The 25,621-nt window shown below is 37.5% G+C and overlaps 1 protein-coding gene across 1 annotated transcript in view; it reads left to right on the top strand.

Annotated features, from left to right (window-relative positions):
* The window catches only part of EYS (eyes shut homolog), a 1,042,686-nt gene that overhangs the window by 699,538 nt on the left and 317,527 nt on the right, over nt 1-25,621 (top strand). Inside the window, exons 34-35 of the mRNA XM_068937477.1 lie at nt 20,699-20,889; nt 22,650-22,741. Coding sequence (XP_068793578.1) covers nt 20,699-20,889; nt 22,650-22,741 — 283 coding nt within the window. The remainder of the gene's footprint in view (nt 1-20,698; nt 20,890-22,649; nt 22,742-25,621) is intronic.

The following is a 25,621-nucleotide window of genomic DNA, read 5'->3' as shown; positions in this document are numbered from 1 at the left end:
CGTTACCCGCAGGAGGCCACAGGCTGAACGCTGCCATGGCCGCGCAGGGCTGGCCGCGGCCTGAGCTGGGCTGCGCTGGGCTGAGCACCTGCGCCGGGGCCCAGGGCCTGCTGCCTGCCCTGCTCCAGCTCCAGCTCCAGCCCCAGCCCCAGCCTCAGCTCTGGGCCGGGCCCCTCTGGGGAGGGGGTGCCAGTCCCTGCCTGGCAAACAATAGCCCTTTGTGTGCGTGGGGCGGGGGCGGGGCGGCTGCCACCCTGCCCGAGGGGGAGGCAGGCTGGGGTGGGGGAGCACATAAAAAGAAACTGAAGCAGTCTGAGGAGAGAAAGCAAAACTTTTTCTGGTAAAGGCCTGAGGATGCTGCCAACTCGTTGCCCCACCCCCGATGCCCCATTGCTCTTGTGGAAAGCTGAAGAGCCAACCTTAAGACCCAGCGGGACAGCGGAAGGGTGAGCGTAAACACCCAAGAGGCAGATACTAGGAAGGCTGTTTTGTGTAACAATTTTAACTGTAGTAATTAATGAGGCATTTCTGTATTAATTAGATAATACGGACTATGAGACTTTTAGAACAATGATTTCTTGGCTCCATATAAACGTTGTTTTCTCTTTTGCCTACAGCAGGATTTTGCGTGTGACACTAGACTGCCTTTATGTAGAGAAAAAGATGGTTTTTAGGGTGTGATTCATCACAAGGAATACATGTGAAATTACTTGGATAAATCATGTTATAGATGTTCCTCTCTCTCCATCCGCCATAAAGCACATCTGAATCCTCCTGTGTCTCCTCATTCTCTGATAAGTGCCCTCATCTGAGGCTACAAAATCTGTACGCTCAGTCCTCCTCACTTAGGTTTTTCATGACTTTCGCTACTTTTCCATAAAGAGCCATAGACTGCCCTCTGGCCTAGCTTTCTGTCTAGTGGCTGGGACATTGGCTAATACATAGAAGATACAGATTTTGAGTCCTCGACGGAGAAAAAAATTGAACCTGGGTCCCCCACTTCCTAGCTGAACAGTATAATAATTGCTTTGCAACATAAAAGATGAACAGTGGCATTACCGTCACCTCGGTGGCAGTGCTGTAAAAGAAAATAACGATCCCTGTTTAGTTCCCAATTGTACGGGTCAATACTCAGCAGAAAATTCTGGCCTCCAGCTTTCGAGTGGACCGATCTGCATGAGCTCCTTAATCAGATGCCTGGCAGCTGAAGAGGGGTTAAAATCCCAGCCACCATCTTCTCTGTTTTCTGTTACCTAGCTCTAGATAGCTTCCTGCTTCATGTGCAGGCTTTAGATTATGGTTTGAAAATGCTTCATTTTCCAAGTACTGCATAGTTCCTGATCCCATTTGAGGTGAGCAGAAATCCGCAATATAGGGATTTGGTTGTGATTGCTTTGGTGGAGATAGTCCTCCGTCAATAATTCTGTGCATTATGTAAAAAAAAAAAACAAGAAGAGAATATTAACTATTTAGCAAACTGAATTTTTAGATAGCAGTTTGTTTACATTCTTTTGGATATTTCAGACCCAATATATCTGTTATACCTTAGACTATATAAGAAGGTTAACCCATTAGAGCTATGTTTTCTTCTTTGCTTCTCCGTTCTAGGCATAGTGCAACTGATATACAGTGCTGTATTTGCTTGACCTTTCCTGGACTTCATTTGCAAATATATCTCTTTTTCTTTATTCTTACAAATTTTTTTTCTCAGGCCCCATGCAAAAATGATGCATTCTTTTAACAACATATACTTTCTTAGTGTTAAAAGAGTCTGAGCTCCATTCTTCTCTGTATTTGTGGAACTGCTGAAGTCCTGTCCTGTTATAATACAGAAGCCCTCAGAGGTTTCTCCAAATGACAGCCCTTTTCACTAGGCTACAGCTAGAAGCCTTGGACCTTCTTGCTTCTGATCTCTGTCCCACTGGACTTTGCATTCAATTCTGCAAACTGGTATTATTAACAAATACATATGATCCATAATACTCTTAAGGAAAATGAAAGCTGTATGGTAAATCTCTTCAGACAAAGGGATTTTATAATGTATTGGCCGCCTTGGTAGTAATGCATGTGCATGTGTGAGTTGGTGTCATGCATTAAATACCCCTACTGCCCATATGCGGAAAGAAAACATTGCTGCTGCTTCTTTCGGGAGAGATTTATAGCGCTGTGATCTTATGGATAGGGAGGCCTGCTTTATGCTTTAAGTCAGGTTTTTAAGCGCTTAAAAATTAAAGCTGCATACAAAACTGAGTGTGCTGATCGGTTTGAATGCTTCTCTAACTCATCCTCTGCGTAGTAAGAAGCTTTCTAATTATACCTTTATAATACCCAAGTTTAAAACATCAGGCCGTTTTTGGTTCTGTCCTTAATAAGTTGAGAAAATTTAGTAAGTGACTTAATAAGTCCTTCTCTACCCATGGAGAAGGAAAAGCTTCATAATGAAGCTAATAAAAAACATAAGGCACAGAGCTTTCTTATTCTTGAGAATGTATACATTAGTACTAACTATAATTAATGTTGGGATTTTACTTTGCTATAAAGCCTTGAATAGGAATATTTGAAAGGCATGAGATGAATTTATAATGTTTTGGATCTGTTAGCTTCAAAAAATGTAAATGTCTCGAATTCAACAATAAAAATACTGTGGATGTTGGCCGTAATAGATACTGGATTGTTACTGGATTTATGTATCCTAAATTGTGGGATGGTCTTTTTTTTTTTTTTTTCCCTATTTAGTTAGCATTCTCCCAACATTTCTTTATTATATCAAGTAAGTGGAAATTCACTTGGAAGTGTTTAGTGTAATCATAACTTGCTAGCCTGGAGTTTTACTTAACTTACCCATACTGACTATAAATTTCTGATCCTGTGTAGAGACAGAAGTGTAGTCTTTGAACGAGCCAAATAAAGAAGAACGCATATAAAATCAATACAGTGGATGGCATCAATAACGATTATAATTGGTGCTTTCCATATTTCACTAATGCTAGAAAGACCATCATAAGTAATATAGGCATCGTATGCTGCCATACTATATATTACACTCTAAATCTATTCATGCTGGACTAACGCCCGTTGTCTACAGAAAGCTTTTATATTCCAGGCTCTTTCTAGTTTGCATTAATGACTGACCCCTGAAAGCTAGCACAGCACATGTTCCCGTTGTTATGAAATGTTTCAAACTACTTGTATTTCATGCCTAGGAGAACGCTTCTAATGAATCAGACTTGGATTGTGGAGGTAATTTTAAACAGAACTGGGTAAAGGAAATGTCCCTGTACTCATGATGATATATTTTTTTTCTAATTTTATTTGGTAGAAATAAGGTTTTTTTCATCCTAATATGTATCTGATGAAAACTCCTGCCTAACTTTCTGAAGAAATAAAATGTAATGTATTCTAGCTCCCAAACAGTAATTTATTTTTGCAGATTTCTTTTCTCTTTGCTTTGGTCAAAACGGCTTCCAATGTTTGTCAAGAAATCCTCAGTGACTGCTGCTGTGTGGTATTTCAGAATAAATCAGGATTTGTGGTTTTCTTTTCTTGAGTAATCTTGTCTTGGAGGCATCAGGGACAATGTTATTTTTCTTCAGTGGGTGTTTTACATGGGACAGGTAAACACTGGGCTTTGGTGAGGTAAATTTTAGATTTCTATCACAGTTAACAAGTACACTTAGCTGGAAGTACTCAGCATATTACCAGACTGAGCAGAAAACTGTATAAACAAGTAACCTTTCAGAACAACTGCAGCTAAGAACAAAGATTTCTGGATGGACTTGGCTGTGAAATGTGACTGCTTCCAGCTCCTACACAAACAGTAATTTAATACCTAAGTCCTTCCTTAAATTCCTCAGATATTTTCTATCTTGATGTTTACATTTTGTGGAGTATGGAATTGTCAGAAGCAGGTAAGGTGGCATTTTATATTAATTCTGTTTACAAAGGTTTGTTTTTTTTTTATTAGAAGGTAAATACACAGACTATTTGTTTTTAAGTAACAGTGATATGCAAAATATTGAAAATACACTTTTTTTATCATATAGTTAATAAAATTTTAGTAATACAAAAAACATAGTGAGAAAATGATGTAAAAGCTATTAAGTAGTAAGTATAAAGTTGAAACAGTGATTCCTCTCTAACCAGTATATCGATATCCAATTTTTATTTTAAAAGTGGGTAGGCACATTATGAAATATATGAGCTGAAATTATAGACATGTGGTCCATTCAAATCCTTACCAGTAAGGGACTCTTCGTAAAGCAGACTTGCAGTTGTAGCTTGTGGCCCTGTTACTTGAATACACAGAGATTTATAAAATCAAACCAAAAAAATCAGCAGAATTCTTGGGCAAGACACTTTCCATATTAGATATCACAAACTCTCCAGCTTTTAAGTGGCTAATGTAAGATGGTCATCTAGGATCTTTCTATAGTCAGTAGTGGAAAAATAAGCATTTTCAGAGTGTTTTCACTCCATTCTTTTAGAAATTTGTCTTGGTATGGGGTGAACTACCAGTGAGGCATTCCTCTCCATTGTCTAAAAGGGAAGACAAGGTGATCAGAGTTGCTTTCCGGCTTTTGTATGGATAAATGAGGTAACCCACCCTTTGACCAAGAGATCCCTTTAATTGATACAAAAATTATGAATTTGTATTGTCTTTGAGAAAGTGCCTCAAACATAAATAACTGTTAATTTTCTTTTCTTTTCTTTGGCACTTAGTGCTGTAGCAACATTTCTGAGCAGAATGAACTTTCATACGCAAGTGGAATTTGATGATAAACTAGTAATTGAAGAGGTTATTTTGTTAAAGAGATTGAAGCGTTTGGAAAATTTACATTTTAAGTGAATTGCTAAATAGCAACACAGAGCTGTGCCACTGATCTACATTAAGTCCCTGGAGTGGGACAGCTTGGGGATACTGTGACACACAGAAAGCACAGTCCTTTCGCCTAGACAAGAACTATATAAAAAAACCAGCATGAATTCTGTACCAACTTCTTAAGCTATGCAGTAGTTTCCTTGTTCTAATCCCGTAGACTAGAGTAGAGCAAGAGTGCTGAGTAATATGTATGTTAGCAAGTAGGATTCCTGCACTTTTGGGCAAAAGCAGGTGCAAAATCTGTACAGAGAAACAGATAGGATTTCAAAGTTTAAGTTAATTTTCTGTTTTATAATGAAAGATGTTTGAGAAAGAAAGTACAGAATTTTAAATGGAATCCTCTTGGTAGGATGCTCAGGAGAAGTGGATGGTTTGCATCACAAAAATAGAGTAAGACTGCACATTTCTAATGTGTGAATGTGCAGAGTTCATTTGGTGTAAAAGGATACATTTTGCTATGGTAAGAATTGGACTACAAAACAGATTTTTTTTTTCCCCTTTACACAGTCCCAAAAGTAATCTTATTCCCTGGTAAAAATTGAGGGCTCTCTTAATTTTTATCTTAGAGATAACCAGTATCTAGCGTAGATACTGTTTTTATTTGTCTTCTTGCTAATTCTCTCTTGATTATGAGATGTAACTGTTGCACTTAAAGAGTTAGGGAGATGGTAAATAATTCCAAACTGGTAGGGATTAATTGCAAAGTTTAGTATGGCATTTTCTGTTGTAGACATCACTTAAAATCATTCTGAATTTCTAAGATTTCTGAAGGCATTCAACTGAACAGTGATACTGGGCAGATTGTTTGGCGATCCCTTCAGGTCCCTTTTCAGGGAAAGATCCTTTTAAAAACTAGCTCTCTAGAGCTGATTTTGGGTCCTTTTGACTCTGGAGAAGTCAACACCATTCCATAAATGTGGGAAGAACTATTGCTGTTTTATATTTATGATGTGAAATCCAAGTGTATCCCTACTTATCTTGCCTTGCTTTAGTGCAAACATAAGCGTAAAGGTGGCAGGGACCTCCACACACTAAACTGTCTTGCTGCTGCAGATTGGCAGATGCTATAACCACTTTGCGTAAGCTTCCACCTGAGTTCTCATAATCCTGTCTTTTCTTTTTCACAGTTTCAAAAATGCCATCCACATTCCTCTCTATATTGAAGCTCTTGACACTTACCTTCCTCTCAGCTGCCATTAGTGTCTTTGCTCCTGTTAGTTCTTACTCCTTGTTTCACCTCTTATCTCTCTTTTACAAGCTATCCTCCTTTCCTGTCTTTTCCTCATCATTACTTGCTTCTGTAGATCACAGTAACTTCCTACTTTCTTATCTGGCATACATGCGTGTGTTTGTGGGTGGATATCTTTTTCTAGCATCTTCTCTGCTCCATTCATGTCTTTGGATCAAGTCTAAATATGACCAGTGTTTCCAGCTTTTGTTGTTGTCCTGAGATCTTCTTTTCTGAGATCTATTGAAAAAACTGCATATATAAATATGGACCTTCTTGACATAATCAAATATTATGTATTTCTTACAGTTTCTCCGAAAGCCAAATCTATATCTTGCCATCTTAATTTTCCATGTTTCCTTGACAGGATTTAGCAGAGTGATACAGCAATATACTGAAATCACAATACAAGTGTGTATTGTGCGCTACACTTAGCAAAATATAGCGATTGCAGTATACAGCCCAGTCACAATACCGGTGTGATTCCCATTACCAACCTCTGTAGCATGCTCCGCATCACGACACTGGGCATCCCCAGTTGCCGGGAAGGAATATGTGGGTTGAAGCCAGGTCAAGCCCGTTGCTCTCTTGAAATTCTCTTGTTAGTTGTTCAGGTTTTATACTCTGTGTTGGGCTGAGCCACATGTACACTTTCCCCCTATATTGTTCTGGCTAACTCAGGGGGGCATTCACACTCTTTAGGTGAATTCAGGGAGAAACATTTACACCAGCTGATCTACTCAGCTGAGGTGTAGTCAGTTGATCCACTCAACTGACATAGCTGTTTGTCTAAAACAAAGGCCGCCTTGTTCCCATTTGTATTGAGATAAAATGAGATTTCAGTGCAACAGCTGTGGTCAGTCACACCCTATATTATTCCTGAGCTTCATGGGCACCTCGCCCTTACCCATCTCCTCTGAGCCGCCTGCCATTGTGGTTTGTTGGTCAGTTTGTTTGTTGGTCAATCACAACATACTAAAACGTTACCAGATAAAAATTTTGCATTATGTCTTGCAAGTCACTACATCCCATACACATCCCATACAAAGCAGGAGAGGAGTTCTGGGACCCCTTTTGGCGTGTAATTTGTCAATCATCTGTTTTCGGTTTTGAGTTGTGGAATTCTCACATAGGTTACATGCCATAAATGGTATCTATCAAATTTCCTGATCCTGTTGGTAAACAGAGTTGCATTGGTGTGACCTTCAGAACATTCAGTGAGTTTTATGTGGCATTAAAATTGGTCTGTAGCACTATTAATGATTCATTCCTTGTTTATATTTTAAATATTCATGCCAGCGTTTGTTTTCATAGTGCTTATTACATTAGCAGACCCTAGACCGCTGTGACTCAGAAAGGAAAAAGAAAATGTGATGCTGTATTCACCTATCTTACACCTCCTTTACTGAGCATCATTCAAGAAGTTAATATTGTGAATGATAAAAGAGTGTTTTTCACATTCACGGAGTGACTTTGATGTTTTGCCGCCGTGCATGTCTTCATAACAGCTCACAGGTTAGGTGGGAATAGAGTGCGTACCAGGACACGAGACAGCCTGTGGGCACCTGCTACTCCACAAAAGATGATGAAGGAAGTAGAAATAACGCTCATCACCTTCTTGTGTGCTTTAGTATTTTATTAGTAAGACAGCTGCATATTTCCACTGCAAAGTCGTTTAGCAGAAGGGAAAGCGGGGAGATACAGAAGACTTTACTTGGTACTATATGTGAGATGGTGGAGAGAGTCGCTCTGAACTTCACCAGAACAGGCTGCTACATTATTTCACAGCACCATGGCTTGCCTTTTTAGGAGCAATGACATCAGCGTTATTTGTAAAGACAGCTTGGGAAGGCACTAGTATGAGTACTATTCATGTTTAAAAGTACAGCTGCAGTTTGGACTGTTTTCTGATCCCATACATCTAAGATATAAAGAGAGATTTTGCAGCGGATGTACCTGCCCACTACTAGTTTTGGGACTGTTCAGAGAAGTAGCATATGTAGTGGTGACCTGCACAAGGCATACTGAAGACAGAGACATGCCTTTGACCAATTAAATTGCAACATTGACCAGTCTCCTTGGGCAAATTTGGACTTCTGCGGAGTTGCAACTGCATTAAATACCATGTATTTACTTATAAATACACAGACGATAAAACCGAGTTGCCGTTTTAAGTGAGCTGTGTGCCCTTTCTAGATAAAAGTAATTACTATAAATTATTAGGAACAAACATAGCTGCTGGGCAAGCCTTACGATAACATCCTGATGCAGTATTTCACTTGTAACTAGGGGAGAAATTGTTTTCAGGATGAGTGTAGTTTTAATCTTAGAACTCCGTCAGAATTCCTCCAGAAACCCTCACTAGGAGGAAGCACGCTCTTTTGAGAGTCCTTGTCTCCAAATCACCTGATTATCACTTCTCCAATATCAGAGCTGTGCTAAACAAATTTGAGCTGAGTTGCTAAGTCAAAATGTTGGATCTGTGCCTAGCACAAAAACAAATTATTCAGAGAGAATTATATTATCCTTCTACTAAGTTAGATACCGTATATGCATTCTTATTACAAGTAAATGCATAGAATACAAAATGTTATTGTGAAGTCCCACTGTCAAACAGCACCAAAGAGTCAGGTAGTCTATCCATCTTTTCGCAGTGATTTTTTATTTTTTTTGGCTGCATTAGGGGAAAAAAAAAACCTACCATAAAGCAAATTTTAAAAATCCATCTATTCCACTGGTGGATTTGGACAGATGGAAATATTGTTTTGTTCTAGATTTCACAGTATTTTCTTTTATTTTCTAGTCAGAGAATAATCTTGCTTAAGTGACTAATTTGGCACATTGTGTGTGGGGTGGAGGGGAAGAGGATGATTACTGACCTAATTTTTCCTGTATTATAAGAAGAATGAAAATCATGTGCTTTCAGTGTGCACTTCTTACAGTGAATTGAAAGATTCTGATTATTGCGCTATTCCTGTCTTTATTATTTGTTCTGAATAATATGGAGATAACTGCCTTCTAGAGTAACCTACAATACTATAAAGCATATTTTTTAAGCCATACTGTATACACTTCATGCTGTGACCATTGATATTGGCTGTAATCTTTAAAATAGTTGATTGTAAAATTAGTTCAGCTCTGTTTGTTCAACGTCTAGTCGTAAGAGACTCTGAAAATAGCAAATTTTTCCTGAGTTGGGAGGGAGGGGGCAAGATTAAAAGTGATCTCAATTCTTTGCAGTCTCTATATGTGTGAAGAGCTGTAGGTAAATGGTTATTTTTAAGTATAGAATAATCAACTGATTTATTGACTAGTTTATATGTACTTAAAAAAAAGGCAAGATCTGATATTCTTCTCTTTTATATATAAATAATGTATGTGTATATGTATGTGTGTGTATATATAAAAACATACAGCATCCACTGCTCTTGCTGCATAAGTGAACTATTATTTTCCAGCAAACAAATTGTGGATGTTCGTTTGTAGGCAGATAAATACTTCTTACAGAATGAGTGAGCGGAGTACCAAACTGAAACAGAAACGCTTGGCACTTCCAGGATTTTCCTGCTCGTCTTCGTTTGCGGACAGCTTAAGTACTTCTGGAGTTAGAACCTAGCGGAGTGAATGCTTCATGGTTCCATTCTGCTCTCGTTCTTACAGGCCTTGAACTGAGTTAAGCTGTATTACATATATCTTACCTCTAAAAATACTCCTGACATGGTTTTAATATCAGCAATTTTTCCATTACGTACTTCACTTGCATTTTCTGGTTGAAATATTGGTGGAATTCGCTTATCAGTGATGCTAGCAAGAGAAGCATTTAATATGACCCTCTCAGTGGTAAATGCAAAGACAAGAAAACTGTAAAGATTTTCAAGTACATTGGATCAGTTGACCTATCTTCTATAGCAATCTTCAATAGCCTTGCTCTTAGAGAAGTCAATTCTATCAGTCTAATTTAAACGTCAGTGGAAGATACCAAAAGGCCCGAGCAAAGATTTGCTAAAGGAAAAGATGTTAAAGTACCCCTTGACAGATGTTTGGGGGCAAAAGACGTAAAGGAGGTTTGACATCTGAAAGCAGGTAGATAAAACTGGCAATTAAAGCATTGTTCACAGGCAAGTAAAGCAGTATAGAAGGGTTGTGTTGCAAATACAATGTCCCATGAGCCTGGAGTTATTAAATTCAATCACTGTAAGGGAAGAGGGGGAAACCCACAAATTTTGGATTAACAATTAATAAATATCGAGCTTTAAGGTATTGAAATAGAAATATATATTATCTATACCAATAACAAATAGCTGTATTTCCAGAAATACAGTGCAGTAGTGTAGTTATAATTGTAATGCAGTTCATAGCCACAATTTTAGGTCATTCGGGGAAGATGTAGGATCCAGGCTACTCAGACTGGGCATCTGTAAATGGTCATCAGTTTGGCTGTCAGCATGTAGGCATCAAAAATATCAAAAATGGGGGCTTCATTTTAGGCATTAAAATTGCGCATCTTTTGTGAATATCATCCTAAATTAATATCAAAGTAGTTCAGGAATTCTCTGAATTGAAAAATAAAGGCATATGTTACCGTTGTCCAAACTGCTATGCCTGTGAAAAAAGGTGCTTCTGATTTTCGTTTAATTTGAAATGGACTCATCCAACTTACACTTTTGAAAGAGAGTTAGAACAGAGATCTTTCAGCAGCACATACCATATGTCAGTGTGAGGTATAGTCCCGAATGCCGGGCATAGTCCGGCATAGCAGTCCTTCCTCTCCACAGCGAGCTCTCCACAATCTCTTTCTTTGGCTCATATCAGTCATAAAAAAGGGACAAATCTAGAGCTATATTTAGTGAAGTTCAATGGGTTTTCTTTAATGTTAATAATTCAGAATTTTTTCAAGCAAATTTTTCCTCTCCCAAAGGATTTAGAAAACTTTTAGATACATACATACATACATACATATATATATATATATATATATATATATATCAATTAGATATTTAATAATGCCTGCCTGTATATATATCAGTATATATATCAAATTGAAATTATTAGAAACCCTGAATAAGATTTACTGTTATCTTTGAATACATACAAGTTACATGCCCATTTTTTTCAGTGTCCAAATACTGCAAACAATAAACAAAAATATGTATTATGTGTAGTCTATGGGCATGCGTACATGCTTTTTAAAATACTACATATTAGAAAAAAAGATGAGGAAAAAAGATGCTGTATTTTAAGCTGTATCTTAAACTTACAAGCTAGGAGTACATACCTGGAAGAGAAAAACCGCCATATGCAAAAAGATGGAGAAAGGCCTTTTATAGCATGATGTGACACAAGTAAAAATGGTAAAACAAAGTGCAAGCCGAGAAGAGAGATTCCAAGGTCGAACGTATGGTTCCTGGGCCTGAATAATTATCCAGTACTGGAGCTGTGGGATAGTTTCTCTGAAGAAGGGAGCTAATTCCTGTTTTTTTGCCAGATATTTATACATAGATATTTATACATTTATACATGCGCACACACATGCAGACACAAACACAACACATACACACTCACACACACACACAGTCTTGTTTTCCCAAATGTAGGAGAAAAATGGGAGGATATGTGTGTACATATTTATTTATATGCAGACAGTAGCATATACAAACATATTTCCAGTTCATTCTATGCCAAAAGAAACTACTTTTCTCCACTTGTTCCCAAAATTATATCTGTAGGTGCTTGTTCTAGCTCTGTGGTTCTATCATATGCAAAATTTTAGAAATTAATGCCCCAGGCCTTGTACCTGTGTCAGACCTGGTGAGTTCCAGTTTTTCTTTTTCTTTTTTTTTTTAATCTGCGGGTAAAATCATACTTACTGGGTAATTTAAAGTTGAAGTGACAGTTGATTTTGTTTCAGCTCTTTCATTCACTGTCTTCTGTTTTGCATTAGCCAGTTCCAGTTTACCCAGATGCTTTTCTTCTACCTGTAATATCACGTCTCTTTAGCTGTCCTGATACTACTAAATTGTATAAAATTTAATGAACACGTGTATGAGGTCAGCATACAGTAGAGTTAAAACCCTTAATTCCAGCTATTTTGTACTAAGGGTCACAACTGAAAATAGTCAGAGATAAGTATAAATAGCTGATAATGTTCATTTTCTTGTAGTTACCAAAAAGATAAAAAAAAAACTAGAACAGTTACAACTAAATTAAAATTTTTCAGATGTGGCTTTTATAATACTTAGCATTTGAAAGGCGGAAAAATAATTAATGACTTACAAAAGCCTGTGGTTGAATTTTATGGTGGTTTTGATGAGGTTTTAAGTAAAATGCATATAAAGAACATAATAAACTCGAACCAGTGTATTATTACAAGCACCACAGAGTATAATACCTTTCATAAAAGGAGCAAGAATCATTTTAAAAATTTTAAAAAGGAGTTTTCCCTCCACTTCCTATATATTAGGTGTCTATTGCACAGTGTTGCTGTTTGTATGATTAGGAATCTCTGAATTTCAGTCTGTATTGTATTCATGGCTACCTTACACCTATCTCGTTTCTAAAGATCTGTGCTATTTGCATATATCCTTTTTGAAAAATCATTTGAAAAATATATTGCCTAAGAAAATCTGGTACATACTGATTTTTTGTTGTTAGTTTTCAATATTATTTTATAACTCCTGAACAGAATTGAGAACTGAAAAATAAGAGAAAATGCAGGCAATTGTCCTCTTCATGGGGTGAGCGGAAAGGAAAGCACAGGTCGCACTGTAAACAGCCGAAAGGGGTATGCATTCTCATGTGAGCTACAGACTGACTTTTCAGCCTAATGGAGTTAAAATGCAAAACATGGATCAACAGACCTGACTGATGCATGTGTCAAAAACAGAAAGCTGTACAATAATGGTGGGAACAGGGAAGGAACTTCATGGTTTCTAGGGTCTGAATTTCTCTCCCTTTAAGAGAGCTGATTTGCATGTGTGCATTTGTGCCTGTGTACATTGTATACGTTTAGGTTGGCAGTATAGCTATTGTGAATTATAGGAGCTCTAAAATAGCCATGTTTTTCTTTGGAAAAATTTTGCGATATATTCAAATCTGTATCTCTGTGTAAGCATGACAAAGGAATTGTAAAGAGGGTTTATTCATAACTGTTGGTTTTTTTTGCTTGAGAGCTGCTTATGGGCTCCACTGGAAACAGTTCTGGATGTTAACCATGTTTTATTGTTATATAGCATGCCACATTAGAGAACATTTCAGCTTTGAGAGAAAAACATAACTATAATTCTCTGCTAGTCATGCAACACAGAATTGTGACAGAATAAAACATAGGTTCACTATAACTATGGGTATATTAGGTGGAACCAAAGGTGAGACATATCACAGTTTAAGAGCATTGCATCTCCAGTAGAAAGAGAAATAATGGATAAAAATCACTGCTCTGTTCTCTCTTTAAGGTATGTCCATTGAAAAGACTAAGTAAAACATATAGAAGAACATGATACTTATTTGAAAATAAACTAAAAACTTTAAAATAATGATTACAAATAGAAAGAAAATGAAGTTATTGTATTTACAGGAATAAAGAATAAACTTAAAAATGACTTTGCTATGACTCTCTGGGACTCTCTGGAATGATTAGCATCGTTATAGAATGCAAAAGAGAGTCATTAACATGACTCATTAAATGCAAAACCTCAAAGTAGTGCAATTTTTGGAGATAAAATATAGAAATCTAGAAATGTAAAGAAAATTAAAGTTGAGATATCTTTGACATATGAAGAGCTGAAAGAAACAGTGCTACTTGCATAGACCAGCTGAGACAGGAGACTAAAAAAGGCACCATACCACTAATATTTTCCATTCACGCTGCTTTTAGATTCTGGCAGAGTTCACAAAACTGAGAAGGCATGAACTCTTTTAAGGGTTAGCACAGAAAGCATGCTTCCACTGCAGTAAGTTACCCGTTTCAATTTATGACCACTGTCTCTCATCCTCCTGCTGCGCATGTCTGAACAGCCCGGCTCCATCTCAGTAACCCTCCCAGTTAACAACTGGGAGGTTGCTGTTAGGTCCCAAGGCCATCTCATCTCCAGTCTAAACAAGCCCACCTCCCTCAGCCTCTCCTGACAGGGCATGGGCTCTAGTCCCCTAAATGTTCTGATGGAGGCGATATTTCATTTTTGACGAAAAATGTTCACAGTTGCTCATGTAACTCTTCTACTGAGGAGGCAAATATCAGAGAGCAAGTTAGGTCATTAAAACTGTGCATGCATATTGTTAGTATGGAGAAAGTAATGCATATCTGGAAAAAATTCCCAATATCAAATATTATCTGGGTACAAATGCAACTGTAGAATAAAATGAGTGAATGAAGCAAGTGCAAACAGCATTCAAGTGTTTGAAATGATTTCAAGGAATTAAGTGCACAGTTTGGATACCCTGTAGTTTCGATAAAGTATTTAACTATCATCGGCAATAGAGTCATTGTTTGAAAATCATCTCCAGGGTGTTGAACACTAATATTTTATTAAAGATATAAATTCCAGTTAGACGTGGAACTCCCACTAAGCAGCTTTCACACTATGAGAGATTGCTCGCAAAAATCTCCTCCTCCCTTTTTTCAATAGTCACCTTCATGATAAAGTAATGTTATTGATAACGTTATTGAAATTTAATTTTTGTTCATATATTTTCCACGTAGAAAGTGGTTCCTGAAAAAGTGAAGAAATAAGGGGAGTTTCATAGTAAAGTATCATGACTGAGGTTGCCTCATGTCATCCTAATTAGAGGACTAAAGACTTACTTATAAATTAAGAATGAAATAACTAGATTCAAGATCATTGCAGAATTATTACCAGCGCTAATCTCTCCAGGAGTATTTGCTACACTTCAACATTCTACAGATATTCTTGTAAATTAAAAGGATAGTGTGTATGAATAGACATAGAAGAGAGAAATGCTGGGCAGTGCTAAGTAAGTATAATTATATTTTCCTGACTTACTGTCTGTGAGTAATTCTTTGCAGTGTTTGTACTGTTCTTTGCTTCACATGAAGTGTCGGTGGTTGCATAGCTTGTCACTTCTATACCGCTATGTTTCGTGGAGAGAACTTCATCTTACTTTACAGTGTTGGTAATCTTTTTGTTATTAGTGTTTTCATGATATGCAGATTAGACTGTAGTAACCTGGAAGACTGAACTGTGCCACACATTACAGAACTGTGATTCTCAGTGAAGCTAGCAACTTTTACCACATACATAACAGCGGTTCAGACAGTCGTCTTACAGTTCTGTGCTGGGCTACCTGCAGTCCTTTGGCACAAAGGATGTCTTTAGGAGATTTATTCTCCTCATCATAGAAAGCAACGAGGTTGGTCAGGCGTGATTTGCCCTTGGTAAACCCATGCTGGCTGCTCGCAATCATCTTCTTGTCTTTGATGTGTTTGGAACTGGCTCCTAAGAGGATTTACTCCATAACCTTACCAGGGACTGAGGTGATGCTGGCCAGCCTGTAGTTTCCTGGGTCCTCCATCATGCCCTTATTCAAGATGGGCGTGACATCTGCCTTTTTGCCATGACCTTTCAAAGACTGTAGAGAGTCCTCGCAGTATCGTCAGTCAGCTCCTTCGCCACCCATGGATTCACCCCATCTCATGTATGCCCAAGTGGGTTAAGTGATGCTTAACTCTTTCTTCCTCTAAGGTGGGTGCTGCTTCATTCCACAGACTCTGCTAGGAGGCTTAGGGACTTGGGAGGCCAGAGGACAAGCCTTACCGGTAAAAACTGAGGCAAAGAAGGTACTAAATAGCTCAGCCTTGTACCTGTCAGCTGTGACTAGGGACCTTGCCCCACTGAACAACAGCCCAATTTTGCTACTAATGTACTTTTAGAAATGTTTTTTTTTTCCCTTTACCTCCTTTGCTAGTTTCAACTCCAGCAGAACTTTAGATTTCCTGACTCCATTCTTACAAGTGCAGGCAGTATCCTCATGTTATTTCCATGGAGCATGTCCCTGCTTCCACCTTCTGTTTATTTCCTGTTTGTATTTGAGCTTAGATGGGAGCTCCATATTCATCCGTGCAAGCCTTCAGCCACATTTACCTGACCTTCTGCACAGTGGCATGGACATTGTTGTGCTCTGAGGAGGCTGTCTTTTAAGATTAGCCAGCTTTCCTGCACCCCTTTGCCCTCTGGGGCTGTTTCTCATGAAATCCTGCCAAGCAGGTCCCTGAAGAGGCTAAAATTTGTTCTTCTGAAGTCCAGGGTTGTAATTCTGCTATTTATCTTAGTTGCTCCTCTTGGGATCTTTAACTCTGCAGTCTCATTGTCACCACAGCCAAGGCTGCCCTTGACCTTTACATCATCCAACAGTTTTCCTTGTTTCTGAGTTGCATCTTCTCGAGTCAGTTCATCAGTCACCTGCATCAAGAAATTGTCTTCAGTACCACTTCAAGAAATCTCCTGGATTGCTTATGCCTAGCCATATTGCCCTTCTAGCAGAGTCCAGGGTATCTATGAGTACCTGGGCCTGTGACTGTGAGGCTTCCTCTAGCTGCCTAAAAAAGGCTTCATTTGCCGCCTCCTCTTGATCTGTAGCAGACACTTACTACAACATCACCTATTCTGGTCTGTACTGCAGTCCTCACCCACAGGCTTTCGACTGCTTCATCAGTTGCCATAAGGCAAAGCTCCATGCGTTTGAGCCACTCCTCTGCATGAAGTGCAATCCCTTGTCCATGGCTGCCTGCCTTACCTTTTCTGAAGAGCCTATATCCCACCATTGCAGCATTCCAGTCATGACGTAGGCTGTTACAAGAAATCTTTTCTGTCTTTCCTGAAAATAAAATTTCCAAATAAAAAATTAATTGTTCATATAATTCATGAGAGTCCTTCCCACAGGCAGCTATGCCTTCTCTTTGAATGTTGTAAGTTATTTCTAATTAAAACAATAGTAAATGAGGTAAAAGACGTGTCCATAAGAGGAAAAAATATAGCTGTATCAGGTTTATAGTTTTATCTAAGGTGTAGCATAATAAAAAGAAAACAGCAGTAGAAAGAGCAAAAGCATTTGTTACAATCTGCTCTGTGCCTGATCCTGTGCAAACTGTAGAGTATGCATTAGACAGAAATATCCGGAGATAGAAGCTTCATCATCCAAAAGGCTGAGGAGCGTATTTTGAATGTTGATTATTTCTGCCTGCTTTTAAAAAACAGGACTTAAAGCCTTCTAGCTTTCAAGAGATTTTTTAAATTTGAAGCTTTCAGTTGTGAAGCTTAGCCCATTGAAGCTTGGATTGGAACTGAGGAAATACAGTAGATACAGGCAAGAGTTAATGAAGATTGGTAGTTGACTAGGTTGCAGAGCTGCCCGTGTATATGCTTACAGCTGCAGCTAGGTCTCAGACCTTTTGACGTTCTGACAGTAATGTGAATTGTTGTAAACAGAAGAAAGTGGAGAGCTGTGTATACGCGGGGGTACAAGCTACAACTGAAAAGATTTTGTAGGCCAGACAGCTTTCCTGCTTCTTAGGAAAGCAAGTGTTAGATTTTCGGATGGAAAGATAAAATGCAGGTTTTTGGTTTTTTCTGAAAGGCTTGAGTGATAAGTGCTCTGCTTTTGGGCAAATAACAATCTAGGAAGTCAGCTCCAGAGGTCAAATGAAAAAGCTGTGTATAAGTGCAGTAGACGGATTATACGCAAAGCTTATGTTCTATAAAAATGGATTATATGTTGTTACAAGTAATGTGAGAATCTTGATAGGAAAAACCACAAGGGTGGTTTTTGTTAATAGCTACTGTGTGAAGAAATGTAGCCATTTGTGTGCTTCAAGCAGCACATTTTTATTGGTTTGACAAAACCCTGGAGCTCACTAAATATTCTTGAGTGCTTTCTCTCATTAGCTCTTTCCATATATATGGACACAGAGGACTGTTGCAACATTTTTACTGCTGAGCTGCTTGCTTTAGAAAGCTTTCTGGTTAGCAGCATGAAGATATTTCCCATAGGAAGCCAAACTGGACCCAAACCCTTGGAATAATGGAGTGTGTTGCTTTGCAAGGTAGCATCACTTGTGGCCATAGGAAGTTAAAAGGATGTCGGGGAGAATAAAGCGTGACTTTTGTCTGCAGTGCTCTGTGTGCTCAGTACAATTATACATAGAAAGCTGAAGGTAGACACCACCAGCTTTTGCTTGTTTGATCTTTTTTGAAATTTAATAAAAGATCTAGTTCTGGCTTCAGGTACCAGAGTTAGATTATAGTTTCACAAGTCTTAAGTAAACTGATGTATATCCCCCCCCCCCTTTTTTTTTTAATCCTCATATGTTCAGATTTCACTTCTGCATAGTGAGCTTTCTAGATGACCAGATGCTTTATGTCAGCAAAGCACCAAAGAACTGACATAACTTTGACCTATCCTCACATACCCACTTAACTGCATGTGCTGAACAATGCAAAAAACTGAGAAGATAAAAAGGAATCAGGACCGTAGGAAAGAGATGCCTCTGCAACTTTGCTGTCCTTCAGCCATGCTGAGCTCCTAAATGGAGTCAAGAAAGAGAGCGGGTTAGATGTCAGCATCTCAGGAGAATGGTGAGAAGCAAGTGGGTCCATGGGAAGAGCAAAACCACGTGCAGGAACAATTTAGGGTGAATGAAATGAGGGAAAGGATTAGTGCTCAGTGGAGAGTTCAGGAAAGCAAACCAATACAGGGTAAGGATTGGAGGAAATCCTCTAAAGCAGTGCCTGCCCTTTCTTAGGGAAATTGTTCTGTTTGTAAAAAGGAAGAATTTTTACATGCAAGTTTTGTGTATTTTTTAATTATTTTCTAAAATTTATACATACTGGTGGATTTTTCAATGCAGAATTTTAAAAGATTAAAAACATTTACAATTATGAGGTCATCTTTTTCACATCACTATTCATTAATTGATATTGCCTGAAATTGTTGGTTTCTTTTACTGCATTTTGTATGTATATGTGTGTGTATGTGTGTGTATATATATAAAAAAAAAATATGTGTGTGTGTGTATTTATATAAAATATGTATATAACTGGTTTGTGGCTATTTTTCTTTTCACCTTTTCCTGGCAATTTGTTAGTAAGAGCTCTGTTCAGGATAGGACTACAGTGACTCCAAATTTGACTTTGTAAATAGCTTATTAATGGGGCAATATTAATAGTATGTAATTTATCCCATTATAACTGATGTTCAAAATTGAAACATTCATGGTTATGTATTTGCAGTTTTAGTTTGTGTTAAAACAGATGAAAATTTTACCTGTTATGGAAAACAGAAATACAATTTATGACCTTCCAAGATACTCAAAGTCATTGCTGTATAAATGATTCAGTGAAATTTGAGCCAAGCAAATAGAACCATTCACTTACTGTGTTATGCATTGTATCTAAGTTCATATTGTTCCACTGATTTTTTTTTTTTAACAAGATGGGTGAGTTGTTAATATTTCTTTAAATTTGTTTCAGTTGCATAAAATTGATCAAGCAAATAATTGTATGTTCTGTGATTCTTCAAGTGATACTAAGGCATATTTCTGCTTGTGCAAAAATTGAAATATCACAGTTGTGCTAAAATAAAACGACTGAACAACTAAAGTACTTCTCCTATGTTACGTGTGTGGAAGAGCACACTGCTTTTTAATTCCTTATAAGCAAATATATGTACTGATCTGCTGCTCAGTTTAAACACTGGCAAATAAAGAATTATGAATATGTGTTTGAGATGAGGCCCAGGCTACTAACTTCTTGGCATCTTTGCGTGAAGAAGTTCTTGTGTGTGTGTTGAATATTCTCTTTTAAAAATATAGCATGAGGAAGGAAGGGGGGGAAGAAACACCTTTAGGTATACTCCTCTGTCATATGATGGAATTGCAACCGTGTATTTGCATAGCTTTTCCATTTAAATAGGAGTTGCATCTGCCGTTGCCAGGTATGGCACAAAGTACAGGAGATAATACTAGATTAATAAAACAGACAAGCTAAGTGTAGTCAGAACAGAAATGGTCATGCCCCTGCATTCATCCTAGCAAGCATAAATATCATTTTGGAACAGTTGACGTATTCGATTAAGATGCCACTTTAATTATTAAGCTGCTGAATGTCTTCCTCCCTCTCTATACTTTGTGGTCATTTCTGCAAAGATGTTCAGACTCATTTTTTGTTTAATGTATTCATTCTTGCAGCAAAAATTATTTATTTGAATGTCTAACTTTGACAAAGCAACTGTTGACTTATGTGGTACCAAAGATTTCCTCAAAATGATACTTTTTAGCTGCTAGATATTTTTTAAGTACCTTTACCAGAGTACTGCAAAAAACTCAGGCATTGATCCTAGTTGCCTGATTGATATAATTTGGCCTAAACCTTTATGTCCAGTTTTAGAAATTCTGAAAGTTAATCATCTTTTAAAGAAGACAAGTTACATAAATTTTCAGATTCATAGCTGTTTGTAAAAGACGAATGTAAAAGAATACCCTGTATCTCTGCTAGCATTAGCAGAGTAAGAAAGCACTCTGGAGGAAGAAGAAAAAATGTCTTTGTACCCTTATTTGATTTCTCTTAAAATTGCATTTACAGATTTCAGTTATGCCCGCTATTATGGTGATTCTTACCTGGAATTTCAAGGCTTGCATTTGAACATACAAAATGTCATCCGCTTGGAATTTAAGACCTATAAACCTCACGGACTCCTTCTGTATATTGAGCAGAGCCCAGAAACAGTAGGGCGTTTTTTAATTCAGCTCTTCATCAAAAGTGGCACCTTACAGGTAAGGCATCGAAGTATTCTAATGATGTGGAGGAGGAGAAAGTAAAGTTTGGGCCTTTATAACAGTTTCAATAATTTTTTCTGCTTCCTACTACAGAAGACAGTATGTTGTATTGAAGGTCTTGATATTCTTTAACATTGTAAGCAAAACAGTGGTCAAATTTGCCATCTGTTAGGGCAAAACCATATATCATAGAATTAATATATCTCACAAGAGGTGGTGCGTGAGAAGAATTGAATCATATAATTGGAATGTCCACATGTAATGTGTACATACAAAATGTACACATTAAAAGACAAAAATAAGGAATATTTTTAGATTTTTCTTTACAGTTGGTAGGAATTAAGGCATTTTATTTTACTTGCAAAGCCTGAACCTACTGAACCTTCTCCTGTGCAACATTGTTAAAATTATAGTAAGGGAATTGGCTCTGGAACTGAGTGAATTTTGTCATACAAAAAATTTATTATATGAAGGATAAGAGTGTATATTGTTATTGTGTGGTACTAAGTAGAAGCCTTTTACTTAATCTAGTATATTCATTCTTAGTTCCACAGGAACACAAAACCCACTTGTTTGGCTTTTCTGGACACACTAAATAGGAATACATTTGTTTACAAACAAAAAGGAGTGGCGTGTATATTGCAATATACATTTATCTCTGGCAAATTATTCTTTCCTTCCTGAGGAACAGATAGAGCTTGGAATAGTGAGGAAACTGATAGATACTAAAGAGGATACAAAAAGATATTTGAAAGACAAGCCACTTTTCCTATAGTGCATCTTCTTTTTTCTGTTAGAAGTTCCCAAAAGTTTGGCTCTAATATTCTGCAAGGATTGTGGAAAGACTATTAGGAAGTGTTTTTTTTCAGTTACGTTGGCCTTCATCTTGTAAAGAACATGATCGTACATGAAAGATATATACATTGTAGATAAATGGAAAAAGAAAAATTAGCCTGCATTTTGTTATACAGTGATTTCTGTGTTTTGTTATATTATGATTATCCAGAACAAATGAGATTAGTCGGGGGCAGAAAGTTATCCAAGGTTTAGAAAATGTTGATGGCTTTCAGTCCATCTTACTTGTATTCATGGTAAAGTAATGATGCAGAAAAACATTTTTCTAACGTATCATAAGCATCATAAAATGTGAAAGTATTTTAATTGACAAAAATCTATTCAGATATCCCAGTGTGCCATGTTAAAACTAATTGAATTCACTTATACATTCGCAAAACTGGTCAATTAAATGTAGATTTAAAGCCCAATGAACAAATGGTTCTAAGCTCACAATCAAGCTACGATTACAAGTAGACAAACCATGAAATCAAGTGCTTGTTCACATTAGTGTAGGAAATTAAATGGTGTTCCTAAATGCTCAAGCTTGCATGCTACATTACGTGTTTGGAAGTTTAAGGAGGCCGTAAAATGGTAAGTAAAATTCACCTGTGGCCAATGTTAATTTCAGCTGGGTTGCAGATGGTCAACTTCTTTGCAAATCAGGCCCGTAGTGTCTGACTGTATACACATATACAAAGATGAGAGCATTTTCACACAGGCTAGGAAACATATATGTATGTTTCTATATTTCTGGTACAATGGACTTTCTGATCCAGATCTCTAATGTAACATTTTCCTAGATATGCATAGTAAGTTCCAGATGTATGAGATCATTTAATATTTCTAAATTGAAGTTTCCAAGTGTGTAACAGTTTAATTATTACAAATTATGTAATAAAAGCATTTTTCCCACTCTGTAGTACCGGTTTTTATGTGATGAAGCAGCAAAACTCAGAAACATCAATACTACTGCCAGAGTAGATGATGGACGCTGGTATAAAGTGCAAATCTGGTAAGTTTTATATTTTAGTATTGTCTGTATTTATAATTGCCTGGAAGATCATCTAGGTTGGACAGTTGATAAATTCCAGTGATATTACATCTCATTAGCTATGAGTGATAACTAACTGTGTGCAGAGAAATCATATTAGGGCAATTTGGGCTATGACATCTTTGGAAAGAGTGTTTGAAAATGCAGTATTGTTAGACAGTGCTCCCGACTTCAGAGATGTGCTTAAAGGAAATAATTTATTTTCATTTAAATTATCTATCCACAGCAAACATAAACATTTGCGCAGGGAAGCTACTGTGCATTAGTTCCAAGCTACTTAGTCCAGGAAAAAGTTAAATTAGTACCATTGCTCCAGTCTTTTCTTGTTGTTACTCACTTGCAACTCCTGTAAAAAAACCAGTAATTGCAACTGAAGTAGGATAAAATGAAAGGAAAATGAGGTACGCAGTAGGTTTCCCATACTCTTTGTTTCCAAATGATGTTTATTTCCTTTCATGGCAGTGTAATACGAAAGGAGAATATATGTTTCAGAATTAGACATAAAGACTCATCGTTATAAGACACCATATGAAGGCTGACCATAGCTATTACATTTGGATGTCTTATAGGAAATCAGAGGGGGAAAGCACCTGGGTTTGTCTGGAAATAGATGGCAGAAAGCCCTGGTGCAGCAGGCCTTGTAATCAGACTTGTTGGTGATTACTTTGCATTGTGAAGCTAAAAAATATTTCTTAATGATCTACCAAAACTCAGAACTCTTAGTTTTGAGTACAAGACACCTGTGCCACCGAAAGTCAGTGTCCTGAGTTGCAGAGTGTTACGGATAAAGAGCAAAGACAGGTGAGAAGAAGAGACGGTATCCCACAAAGAAAAATGAGTCAGGTTTTGATTCAGCTGGGATTTCTAGAACAGAGCTGTCTAAACACAGTCCAGACGTGAGTTGTATATTACCAGGGTGTGCTAGTCTTGTCAATAAATTAAATTAGGGAGCTGAATCACTAATAAAAGGTGAAGATACTTTTCAAATACTTGTGAAGAAAAAAATCTTTATGAAGAGGCAACGATGACCTACATGTATGTAGTTTTACCAAGCAAATATACATATCTAATGACTAAGTATCAATGCTATTAGAATCTGTGACAAAAATTTCCACAGACAACTCCCAGAACTGTCATGAGATAAAACATTAAACAGAATGTTACATTTTATGTCAGGTTTTAGTATGTCAGTGGGGCAGTGCTAGCCACAGGAAATCCTGTTAAAGATTGTTTGTTTGTTTTTTCCTATTTGATCCTACATTTTATTATTGCTATGGAAACACAGTACAATGTAGTTGCTCTTAATTTGAGAGTATGCTCCTGCTGTGAATGGATTTGTTTCTCTTTTATAACAAGTTGTATTCCTGAAATGTCTTATTTTATTATTTATATTCCAGATGTATATTTCAAAATGTCTTTGGATATTTTATTTTTAGGAGTAACGATTTATTCCTTTTGTTATTTGCTAAGCCTAAGACCTAAATCACAGTTGAAGGGCTAGTGATTATTACGAAGCAAAATGAATTGAAGGTGTTGCAAGGGTCTTAAGCAGTCTCTAAGTAATATTTAAGAGTTAAATTCCCAGTCTGGATGCTGTCCTAGAAGCAAACACTTGAAGTTTTGGTCAGGATATAGAATGCTTTGTGCATTCTTTCCCTCTGCAGTGCTGTTTCCTTACAGTCTCATTTTCAGTGCTGCGAACCATTATAAAAGGACATAAAGATTTGATCAGTCATATCTGTTTTGGGGTACATCTGAACTAGGGTTGATCACTAAGGATTGTCTTACTCCAAGTTAGCAAGCATCAATTTAGGGACTGCTTGCACAACACTCTTATTTTATTCTCTAATGTTAATGTGCATCACACCTGGTCTCTCGTCATCAGTGGAACTTCTAAAGTATCACAGAGACCACACTGTCTGTTCATTTATCTGGGTGGTCACCCTAGAATAACATCAGGGCACCTTCAAGGAGTTCCCTGGTCTCACTCTTGCAGTCAGAGGACTGTATATAGGCATGACGGTACTTGAAGGCAGCACAGCTAAGTGCGTGGAACCTGACAACAGCGTGCACTGAAACAACCTTTTATATGACCCCTACTATTGCCTCCCCAACCCTATTCACCTCCCATGGTAACTAGGAAAAGTCAGGATAGCCAGCAATGCCTCAACTATAGCAAAAAAAACAAAGACGGGCAGTCTGATAAAAACTAAAAGTGATGATACTTACTTGAATACAAAACATTTCCCCTGCTTTACAGGCAGAGACGTGCTGCTGAACCTGTCTTCCCCTCCATCTGCCTCTGTTCTCCTCCCTTGAACCTCAGATTGCAATAGTGGCCCAGCACAGGTGCTAACAAAAAATTTTCACACAAAAGTTCTTGCACGTTGATAGATAAGCTGATCATAGTTTGAATGTTAGAGGACCTGGCCAGGTGGGCACCAATATATTGTGAGGCACAAAGGACATCCTGTGCATATGGATCACAGAAAACCGAGGTGTTGCAGGGTGGCAGGTTTTGCAGACAGCCTAACACTATGTAGAAGTAGTTACTGAAAGCTACTGGAACATAGGAACCTGCATCTGTGGTAATTCTGAACATGAGCATGTGAATAATATATTCTTGTTATTCTTTGCAATAGAAAACTGTGAAGGGAAAGGAAGGTAAACATTCTGCATTAATTCCCTTGAAACTTGCTTTTCTCCTAAAATTGAAAAGAATTGCAAGCTCTTCTCATAAATGCTGTGGGTTTTTTCCAAAATACACATCGAAGATGTCTACCCACTCGCTCTGTGCTATCCCTTCACATCTCTTAGTATGCTTTGAGATCTCCCTTTCTC

This window comes from Struthio camelus, chromosome 3 (genome assembly GCF_040807025.1).
Source record: "Struthio camelus isolate bStrCam1 chromosome 3, bStrCam1.hap1, whole genome shotgun sequence".
Taxonomy (NCBI): domain Eukaryota; kingdom Metazoa; phylum Chordata; class Aves; order Struthioniformes; family Struthionidae; genus Struthio; species Struthio camelus.
Note: the sequence above shows the minus strand (reverse complement) of the source record. Positions and strands in the feature narration are given on the sequence as shown.